Source organism: Cyprinodon variegatus, unplaced genomic scaffold (assembly GCF_000732505.1).
Source record: "Cyprinodon variegatus isolate N-32 unplaced genomic scaffold, C_variegatus-1.0 Scaffold415, whole genome shotgun sequence".
In the NCBI taxonomy this organism is placed as follows: domain Eukaryota; kingdom Metazoa; phylum Chordata; class Actinopteri; order Cyprinodontiformes; family Cyprinodontidae; genus Cyprinodon; species Cyprinodon variegatus.
This window is the reverse complement of record NW_015150868.1, coordinates 440058-451386: the sequence shown is the minus strand read 5'-3', so window position 1 is coordinate 451386 and position 11329 is coordinate 440058. Positions and strand designations below refer to the sequence as shown.

Sequence of the window (11329 nt, the reverse complement as noted above, 5' to 3'; positions counted from 1 at the left end):
TTTATGGACCTTTCTGCCTCGGGCGCCATAGACCTCCATTATTTTAATGTCAGCAGACAGCAAGAAGCCTCCCAGATCTCCAGATGCATTTGAGATATCAAAAAAGTACTCCAGAGTGTTGTTCAGCATGGGGGTGAGTAGAAAATGAAGGCTAATCATGTTTTGGGTGTACTATTCCTTTAAGTTTGACAGTGATACTTTCTTTGATGAGTGGTGATATAAAAGATTAGAAAATCATTTAATTTAGCTCTTTCACCTGTTCTTACTGCTTTAATTTGGGACACCCTAATGCTTGAAAATAACGATGACTTGGAATATCAGAATTGCTAAATAGCCAAACAACAAATTAAGCTAATTGTATTTACTTTCTTGTTTATCATTATATTTATGTGGTTTGATGTTTTCGTGTTGTTTTCTTTATAGGAATATTTTCCTTTTCCAAGCTCATCAATTATTAGTTTTTCCATTCGACCAACTATTTAAATGTATGCATCTCAGTTTTAAAGCCATATCTGATTGTAAAGCTGTATTCATTGGGTTGCTTGGGTACCTTTTGGAGCAAAAAAGTGAAGAAAACAAGCGTGGACTAAGATTTTTTCATCCTGTATGTCTTAAAAATATCTGCATTTATGTAAATGTACTAAATCTTTTATTTTAAAAATTAAACTATAAACTGTTGTGTCTCGTCTGCTAGATGCATGCTTTTCCTAGAAATGTGCGGCCTCATTCTGCCGCATTAAGGCTACTGCTCACCATTGCAATGGTTTTAGACGGCGGGCTTGAACCTGCCAAGGGTTAAAGAACAACAGCTGATTTAATCCAATCAGTCTATTTCCTGTTTATTGAAAATAATTTACCAAGTTCTGGGGCTAAAATTCAATATAGTCGATTGTTTCAGTAGAACCAAAACATTTTTATTTTATTATCATTCTTAAACAGACCAAGTTTTTTCATTGAATGACTTAAATGTGAAGCTTTAGTTTAGCTCGTTGGTCATTGTCAGACATAACTTATGTTTTCAAAAGTCATTTTAAATGTTCATCTTTGATAAGATCTTCTAAATCTATTGTTTTATGTCATATTTTATAAACTCTGATTAATATCCCCTGTATAAAAATAAACAATAAAAATAAACAAAAACAAACACAAAACATTTAAGTGTTATTTGCAAAGACCTTTCAAAAAAGATGTTTTTATTGCATAAACTATTGAACTATTAGATTCCATCAAATGTAAAGTTTTTCATTTTTCTTAGATGACATACATTAAACAACACATTTTGTATGTATATTTTCTAACTTCCCATTTTGTTGAATGAACGCCCTCAGAGGTTACTGCTTGTTTTTTACATGTTTATATTTAAGGTAGATTTGACATCATGAGTGTTGGAAAGTTTATGGCTACTAAATTTGTATTTCTATTACCTCCAAGATGTTTAGTCTCATAAAACATAAGAAAAAAAACATAAAAACTGTTTGAATTTCTTTAGAGTATACAGACATTTCCTGCTGGGATTTACTAAAACTATCCCCGTTTATCTCTATTATTTTGTATAATTCTACATTTGACCTGTTAGCTTTTTAATGGGGATGTTTAACAAATTGTTTGGTTAAAAGAAGGAAATTTGGTAGAAAAAATAAAGATGATTTAATTTATTTTGAGCATAAATTAGCCGCTGAATTCATCACACTGAAAGAAATTTGGAAAAACATTTACTAGAAAAATATGGAAGGTTTTTTTCACTCGGAAATTGTTTTACTCAATAAAATTTAAGTGGATTTTACTCACTAAGAAGAGTTGATCTAAAATAAAAACTTAAGTAAAATGAATTTTTTAGAATTTTTTTTTTTTTACTTGTTTTCTAGTGAATTCTTGTCCTGTTGCTACCATGACCCTGGACAAGGGATCAAACCCAAAACATTTTGCTGCAAAAAAACAGCGCCACAACCTGCACCAACAAATAAACAATAAATAATCTGATAAACGATGTCAGACAAGGTATAAGTTCAAAAGTTTTTCTCCTTTTTATATCCAAGAACATTTTATTTGCATCTGTTAAGTTAGGAACTTGATTAAATGGTTTTGTTAATACTTTTAATGAATTGCACTTGTCTTTTGATGGAATTCTAAGTTGCACATTAAATATAAGGTGTTATTTTAAAGTAAAGACAATTTGCAGTAAATTTAATATAGAAAATCCGAGGTAATATTTACAGGACCAAAAAGTCCTTTTTTCCCTACAGATATGACTCAGCAGGTAAACCAGGACTATATGTGATCATTTCTGTCTGAAATTAGGGTTTTAAAAAGGAAGTGACCTGAAGAAACCAAATTCAGCCCAGAAAATCTTCCTATACTGCAGAGATCCAGCCCAGGAGCAAAAGTGTTGATAGGCAGGGCGCAGAAAGAGTGAAGTGGTGAGATAAGAGATAAGAACAGGACAGCAGCCAGAATGATGCTAATGAGTGAGGAAAGTCTGAAGCCAAATGAACTGATGAGTAACGGATATGAAGGGAAGAGGTGATGTATGGCAGGAATGAGGGAGATTGTGTTTAATTGCAGGGTGTGAAGAAAGATAAAGACCTAAAAACACACCGTTGCTGGAGTTGTTGCTGGGCGAACAGTTTTTCTGCTTGGTGGTTTGGCGACACTCTTTCATCCAGGGGAAGATCTGCTTGGCCAGCGCCGGGTTGGGCGGCAGTGAAGAGGAGCTGGATGATGTGGAGGAAGATGTGGAGGAGGAGGAATTTGAGGACTTATTAGGGCCTGATTTGGCGACTGTAGAAGACCCAGCACTGCCCCCCGGTTGCTGAGCGGCGGCATTACCATTGCTGGGTTTGGGGGGCAGTGGGGGGGACACCTGGGAGGCAGGGAGGTGCTCGGGCGGCAGACTGGGCCGCATGCAGCTGCCATTCAGCTCCTTGGCCTTTGCTAGCTGCTGCTGCTGCTGCTGGTGGCCACTATTATTGCCCAGTGACTGCAGAGAGCAGGCGGAGTGTTGGTACGAATCCACATCCAGATGGGTCTGCGACTGGAAGGGAGCTTGGTGGTGGGACACTGGGACCGGGGCATCATAGCCCCCAAAGCCATTGGCAGCAGCTGCAGCTGCTCCCTGCACCTGGTAGGTGGAGTAGCCACCGAAGAGCGTCGGGGAGTTGTCGTAGTATGTCGTCTTCTGCATTTCTGAGAGAGATGGCAGCGTCTTTTGCTCCGGTCCTTACTGAAAACCACTGCCGGAAGACCATTTGGTACCGGGGGTCACGTGACGGTGTCTCTCCAACGGTCCCCTGCAACCTGACCTGAAAGGTTAGCAAAGACAGAATAAAGAAATGACAGAGTTAAATCCATCTTCCTCCAATGAAAGGCGGCATGACATGAATAGAAACCACTGCTTTTCTCTCCTCATCACCTGACCCTCCCCCACCTCTTTCTGAGCCCAGTTCACAGCCAGCAGATGCTCTAGAGGAGGGGGCACAAGGAGGGCAAACTGCTTCTACGCTCACTCTCTACACACACACACACACACACACACACTGATGTTTAATAAAAAATAAACTCAACGAGATAAATCACATTTTAACTTTTTTGTTTGTTTGTTTGTTTGTTTTTTTCCATTAACGTTTCCAACCTTGGTAAACTAAAAAAGGTGTAATTGTGTTTTTTTTTTTCATATTTCTTTATTCCTTTTTGGTGCTTTTTAAATAATTTATGTCCTTCAAAAACAATGAAGAAGAATTCGAATTAAATAATCGGACTATAAAGAGAAAAAGGCCTGGATGTGAACCGTTTCTTTGCCGTGTTTTCGCTCCATCCTGCAGACCGAGCAGAGCGCGCGCCGCCAGAACATCCAGCCTATCATGACTGATGAAGGCAGCCTGGTTCTGTCAACCCCCGCCGGCTCAGCCCAGCCTGCTTTGGCCTCCATGGATGATTTACCGGATTTTGTCCGCGCGACTCTGTCACCACTCAGCGTCACGAGCCGTGATTCTATCTGCGCGAGCGATTATTGCTGCTCGATAACAGGCGAGGGTTTGTCCCCCAAACGGGTTAACAGAAATCTGTAAGGCGAATAAACATTTATGATTTATTTTTATTATTTTAATAATTTCCTTTAATTTTGTTGGTTCGACAGTAACGGTAAGGAACAATTAGAAATCCCTTTCTATTGTTGTTATGGTTAAATATACAAAAAAACAGACATGTTTTTTTATTTTTAGAGGGAAGATAGATAGATAGATAGATAGATAGATAGATAGATAGATAGATAGATAGATAGATAGATAGATAGATAGATAGATAGATAGATATAGTTTCGTAAAATAGACTGAGGTAATAAAATGAGATTAGATCTATGCGCTCATGGCCGAAAAGGCCGCGGCGTCCAGAAGTTGCCTGTCAGGCGCGATAGAGCAGCTGGTATTCATTACTTCCCCAGAGATGAAACGTCTTGATGGGTTGAAGCAAAAAGGCTCAGCTCAGTCCATCACTTTTATTTATTAGAAGGATTTAATGTTGTTTAAAAAAAAAACAACATATATTTATGGTGCTGCTTAAGAATGATAAAGAAGTATTATCATCAAAAATATAATGACTATCTATATATATATATATATATATATATATATATATATATATATATATATATATATATATATATATATATATATATATATAGCTCATATCAAGGCCCTTTTTCTTTTTCAAATCGGATTATTTAATTCAAATTCAATAAAATGTCGTCCAAGAAGTTGAATATACAGTTAGTAATGATTCTTTTGATGAGTTGATGATTATATTACTCATAAACAGCATCCTAAGAGTCTATATATGACATTCGTCATGATAAAATAATAATAACATCAACAATATTATTACTATATATATATTAAACTTCTTGGACCCCATGCATTTGTCTCTGTCCAAATAATATATTATAGCGTGAAATTTTAAATCAAGTTTCACGTCCTTATAATTTGCCAATCAGTGAAATATGACCAATAAAGCATCCTAGAAGCGCGTTCTGTAAACATATCCGTTATTTTAGGATGCTTCCTAATCCCGCTAGAAAAACAAAACACGCTTTTAACTTTTCCTCATGTCTGCTCTATCATTGTTGTTTTTTCTTCTTTTCCAGACGTCTTCGAGTTCTCAGAACGTCACACATGTCAGCTATTTATCTTTCAAACAGACAAGCTGGAATCCTAATTATTTACTCTGAGGAATAGTCCCTAGGAGAGAGAGAGAGGGGGGGGGAGGCAGAGAGAGGCCGTGGCTAACAGTGTGGGAGGAATATGTTATTAAATCATAACGCTGTTTCGCCATTAGACGCGACACGTAATGCCTGTGCCCTTGGCATGTAGGACTACAGCTTAATACAATCACCAACTTTAGCAGACGTCTCCCTGAATAATCGACCTACAGGCTCCCAAACAACAACAGCAGAGAGGGAGGGAGGGAGGTAGAAGTCGGCCTTGGTGTCCAGTGTCTGTGTTTTATCCCGGGATATAAAATTACAAATGGCGCCGGCCATGGAGAGCCACGCAGAGTGGGAGACAGAAAAAGAATCCATTAACTTGGACAGTCCACGAGGCTTTTTCCTTTACCCCATTAACACAAAAACACAGACGGAAGGAAGAGCAGCAACAACACCAACAAGCTGGCCTCAGCAGAGCCGCTATGGTTCATGATTCAGGCTCAAATCACGCAGAAATGATATGAAAAAATCCAAAAACACAACAATGGCCTGCTCACATTATGAAGATGAAAATAATAATTATTATTATAGTGCTGGGGAGAAAGCATGGAGGGATAACAGAAATGGTCGGCGGTTGTTTGCATAAATAAATGAGTTAGCTACACAGGCGGAGGGAAAAAAGGCAGGAGAGAGGAGGACAGAGATGGACGAGCCAGAGAAAAGGGGACTGCTGGTAGGTCCTGCAGCTAAAAGCTTTGTGAACTCTTCTTGAACCGAGATTCAAGTCATATGGGCCATAAATCACTGAGCCAGCCACCCGCCGCTCACAAAGCCAACAGCCGGGAAACGCAGCCTATATTCCACCGCTACATTCCCAGTTTGGCCTCACTTCATGCATGATGGACTGCCACTCATGTCTCTTACCTTCCTTAGCACCGGCAGTCCCGGTCCAGTCCGGATCGGACCCAGCAGCGCCGCATCATGCGTCCTCACAACATCTGATCACAACCGATAAGGAAATAATCGAACGAACTAACCCTCCGTTAGCTTCATGCCTGGCTCCTCTCCTCCGACTAGCGCAGCCTCCACAGCACAACAGCCCCTCCTGGAGCGGCGGCGGCGGCGGCACAGCGCGCCGAGCGGACCGGACACCCTGCGCGCCTTGGCAGGTGGGAGCGCCGACGGGTTCCGAGGTGTCAGATAAAGGCGCGCGTTCCCCCCACGGGGCGACGCATGCAGGCTGTATCCGGGCTAGCTGGCCCACAAGCTGAACAGGCTTACCGGGAGCCTGCTGCTGCCTGCTCGCACCCCCCCACCACCACCACCCCGCCCCTCTCCACTGCCACCCTCCGCCCCGGCACCAGCGCTGCCTTCACCGCTTGGAGCTGATAACAATGGCCTCCAAAGCCTCTCCTCCTCTCAGCCGCTGCCGCTCAGAACAAGCAGCCCTCCAACCAAGCAGGCAACCAGAAGCAGATCGTTACCCCATCGCATGTTGGGTCTTCTTTAGATTTTACTCCACATGTTTATCTCCTGGAGTCTCTCCTCCGTGGGCGTCTATACGGCAGGCTGGGCTTCGGCTGATAGCAGCGTCCAAACAGAGCTGTTTGCTTTTTTTTTTTTTTGTAGTGGGTCTAAAAACACGCGTGGACAGAAATCGCTCCCATGAAAGCAGCGACATAAACTTTACTCAAAACCTCACGATGCTCATTTATGGGACAGTTCATCGTTGGCTCCACAATCGCACTTTTCCCACTCGGGTTACTTCTCCGGTGTCAACATCACGTCTGATGACGTCACGCCATTGACACGCGTTTACAGCATCTGCAGAGCTGCACAGAAATCAGAGCTGTGAGCTTCCCGTAGAGCGTCTTCTCTCACCTGGGAGTCAGAAAGCTTCCTGTGGGTCACCGCCCACTGTAGCAATGAACAGAGCACGATTTTAGATATTTCACTGCAGAATTGGGTCTTTTATTTTTATTTATTTATTTTTTATCTTAATTTTTTATTTTATTTTACTTTACGAATGAAAAAAAATCCTAATTCTGACTTTTTTTTCCCTCAGAGTTCTGAATTTAATCTCAGAATTTTCTCAGAATTCTGGATTAAACTTTTTTTTTCAATTTTTTTTTCCAGTGGCCCTAAACCTCTTCTGTATATTAAATATAAAGCAATAGTATATTAATAAACAATAGTAAACGTACAGATTGAACTAATTTTACTTCAGTAAATGTAAACAACATTATAAAAACGTTGTTATGCGCAGGGTATATATCGAGTTTTCTCTGTGGCACAATTCTGTTGATAAAAAGAACATTAGAAACACTGACTTACTCTAGTTTTCTGAAATAAAATGGATAATATAGATTGTGCGTCATCAGCTGAAATAGCTTTAGAATTCAGATTAAACCTGAAACATAATCAACATAAAGGAGGTATGGATGGGAGTGTCCTGCATCTCAGGCATCATCTCCAATGTTTGCAGCAACCTGTCTTCATCCAGCTCATTATCAGAGTTTTTTATATAACTGGGAGATTCTCTTCTTGATTTATCCGGTTTGCTTCTGTTGCTGCTGTTAAGTCGACTTGCATAGAAGTAAGGAGCAAGTTTGGAGAAAGAAAAGAGTAGAAAGCACAACTAGTCCTCAGGAAAATAAATACTCAAGTTACACTGCAAAAAACGTTCTGAAAATGAGTAATAATGTCTTAAAATAAGTTTATTTACCCTAAATTTGATTAGGAAAATAAGATGGGCTGCCAAAAGAATGAGAATATTTACCCTTAAAATAAGGTAATCATATTAATATACACTTGAAATAAGAAACTGCAATTTTTTTTTCATATTTGAAATGTAAATTGTCTTAATCTTTTGGCAAAGTGTGTAGCTTACCTGCCTAATTCAAGAGAAAATGCACTTATTTTAAGAAAAACTGACTTACTGAATTGTAACTGATTTGCAATTTTAGTACATATAGTGAAAAGGCTACTAAAGTACAGTATTCACAGCTTTAAATACAATAATAATGACAATAAAGCTGACAAAATGTCTTTATAAATATTTATAAAGCACCATTTCACATTAAGTCATCGATCTAGTTCATAGAAGTCCATGAAAAGCTGAAATCATTCAAATGAAAAGAAATTCCTCACTTGCACCAAATGAGGACGGTGTAAGCTAAGAGGGGTTTAAGAAAAGGTGTTTCTGCAAAGGAGAGAAAGGAAAAGAAAGGAAATAATAAAGATCTGCGCGATGGTTCCCAGCAGCAGCGCCATCTCTCTCCATCAACCAGCCTCCTCTCTATTTTTATTATTCAGGACGCTAGCGCTGTCGTTTATGGCAACGTATAAGATTTATGAGTCGCCTCGCGCCCAGCAGCGTGTGCGCGTGTTTGCTTGTGTGTAAAACGGAGCAAGTTTAAAACAGATAGCAGCGGCTGCAGGCTGCTTCAATGAGGGAGAGGATGAGCTCGGTGTGGGAGCCTGGAATGTGTCCGTCTGCAGATTTTCTTTAAAAGCAGCTTTGACTTGAAGGAGCTGCTCCATTTGGCCCACAGAGAAAAAAGCAGGTCATTCATTTAGAAACTCCTTAATCAGCCTTTTTCTTTCTTTTTTGTTTGGGTATCTGACTTCCACATGAGGAGAAATAACCCCCTCGGATTACACGTAGGCTTTGCATTGACTTGTAAAACCACGTCAGAACTCGCAAAGGATGGTTGTGATTAGATTAGATTTTTTTCTTTCGATGGCAGAAATATGTCCCCGGTTTGTGTTTGGAACGGAGCTTCCGCTGCCTTCTGGAAATAAACTTCTTCTTCTTTTTTTATCCGACTTGGATTCCAGACATGTGGGTCAGAGGGAATGACTCTGAGGAATTTACTCTCATTGTTTCTCCAGGAAATGATATAAGATTTTGCCGCTCAGACGGGTTTTATGTGGACACTAAATGCGCATTACATTGCGCATTTAGTGTCTGGCTTTTATACTAATTTGGTTACATTAGAAACACTTAAAGAAAAAGAAAAAATGGAGCCCAGCAGACATCTTTAACAGCCTGCTCCTCTGTCACATGATGAACCGACTGTTTCCTGCTGACTGTTCCCGCAGTCATCACACTGGCCTCACAAACTAGACCAAGATGCACATTTTATTACATTTCGCTCACATTCATTTAGCTCTGCACACCTTTTTTTTCATTCTTTCTTTTTTTTTAAATTATTTTTAATTCCATCTATGATTAAAAAGTTTTTTTTCTCTGTTAAGAATAATTTTGCAGATGAAAAGTTGCTATTAATTAAGCCTGAAAGGCCACTTTGTGGATGAATAATTTAAAGCATCCGCACTCACCGGGTAATCCCTTTATTTGGATGCTTTAATCGAGGAAACGCGCTTCCAGAGAGTTTCAACGAAGCAAAAGTAAAACGTGGAAAAAAGAAGGATGAAAATGTAATAAAATGGAGGAAGAAATGTGATATGAAACGAAAAAAAAAATGTGTAAAATCCGACCGAAAGAGCTGAAGTCATGTAGTGGATGTAATGCTTGGGAAAGTAGCATCGCAGGCAGGTTGGCTACTGAACCTAAAATTACTCCCGGAATAAAAGAAAGGGCGGCAGAAGGAAGGATGGAGCTGCCTGGGAGTTATATGAGATGATATTGATCCTGGTAATCATTTTACACATGCAGGCGCTTCCCTCTAGTCTTAAATCGGACTAATAGAATATCCCCACCGAATAATTGTAGTAATAGTAATGGAAAAAAAAAATCCTGAATAAACAGACTCAGAAACATAAATACAAACAAGAAACCTGCAATTACCAGAAGAAAGTGGCTTTATTTGAAAGAAAGAAAGAAAGAAAGAAAGAAAGAAAGAAAGAAAGAAAGAAAGAAAGAAAGAAAGAAAGAAAGAAAGAAAGAAAGAAAGAAAAGATGTCCACTTTTCGTCAGCGCCAAATGAAACCTGATAGCTGCTGTTACCGTTACTCCAAACAGTATTTCTCTCTCACACCCTCCACAGATAAATCAGCTCTACACAAACTTAAATCGAATTGATCACCGGTTGGTTTTAAAACATCACGCAGCCCATAAGATTAGTGGCAAAGAAGCCGTTTGCGCCTTTCCTGAAAGCAGCAACCCTGAAACCAACTGGACAAACATTCAGCACTTAGAGGAGAAGAGGAACTCCTGAGAAAAGACAGCTGCTTCTGCCTCGCAGCCCATAAATAACCAGAAGGAGACAATAACCCCGACAGGCTTCAGTGTTTGATCAGCAGCTGCTAGTTAATCCTCTACGTTTGAAAAATTAGAAACTTAACAACTGCAAACCAATCAAAGCCAAATATCCAAGAGCCAATGGAAGAGTCCCATTCTCTTTACAGTTAGTCTTTTTCTCTCTCAGCAGAGACAGTTTGGCTCCTGATTTCTACCAAACACATTTATCAAAAGCAAAAGATCCCCCAACCTCTGCAGCAATCTACTCCTGCAACACTAGAAGCTCTGCTGATTTCAAATAGTTTCCATGCAGGCACTCACGCACAGCTCTGACTGGGGTCCATCCTCATCACAGCACCAGTGGCTCTCCCCCCCTCCTCCACCTATAGGCCTCTCTGGAGCTCCTGAGCAAGAGTGAACTAGTCCAAAGTTGCCCACAAACTGACGCAGGGACTGACAAGCTTAGCCGACTAGCTTGCAGGCTGAGACAAAGAGAGGAGGCCTCTTCCAGGGCCCCCCAGAACTGCTGATGAGGCCAAATCTGACCTGGAGGACAAGCTGCAGGAAGACAGGATCATTTCAGATCCACTAACAGCAACTTGCATTTCTCAGACCAAAGGGGCTAAAAGCCAACAGGTTATCTCTACAGGTGGATAACAACAACAAAGGGACTTGGTTAAATTTATTTAAAAAAAAATTACCAATAACTAAATTGAACTTTTATTTAGTTTTTTATATTATTAAATTAAATTCAGTTTATTTCTATAGCTCCAATTCACATCAAGTCATCTCAGATCACTTTCCAGTTCAACCAGATCATCCAGTCAGATTGATTCAAAGTTTTCTATCTAAGGAAAACCAGCTGATCACATCGACTCATTGACTCTTCAGCAATCCCTCACACTAAGCATGCTTGTAGCGACAGTGGA

General features: G+C 40.0%; 1 protein-coding gene across 13 annotated transcripts in view; it reads right to left on the bottom strand.

Moving 5' to 3' along the window:
* LOC107093236 (homeobox protein Hox-B3a) overlaps positions 1-11329 on the bottom strand; it is a 41626-nt gene that overhangs the window by 7597 nt on the left and 22700 nt on the right. For 6 of the 13 annotated variants that reach the window (XM_015388165.1, XM_015388162.1, XM_015388157.1 and 3 more), the window contains one exon: positions 2596-3299. In XM_015388165.1, coding sequence (XP_015243651.1) covers positions 2596-3181 — 586 coding nt within the window. In that variant the 5' untranslated portion in view covers positions 3182-3299. Of the gene's footprint in view, positions 1-2595; positions 3300-6118; positions 6491-6678; positions 6814-9538; positions 9939-10721; positions 11088-11329 lie in introns of those variants that run through there. The other 7 variants (XM_015388159.1, XM_015388158.1, XM_015388166.1 and 4 more) reach the window with 7 other exon arrangements.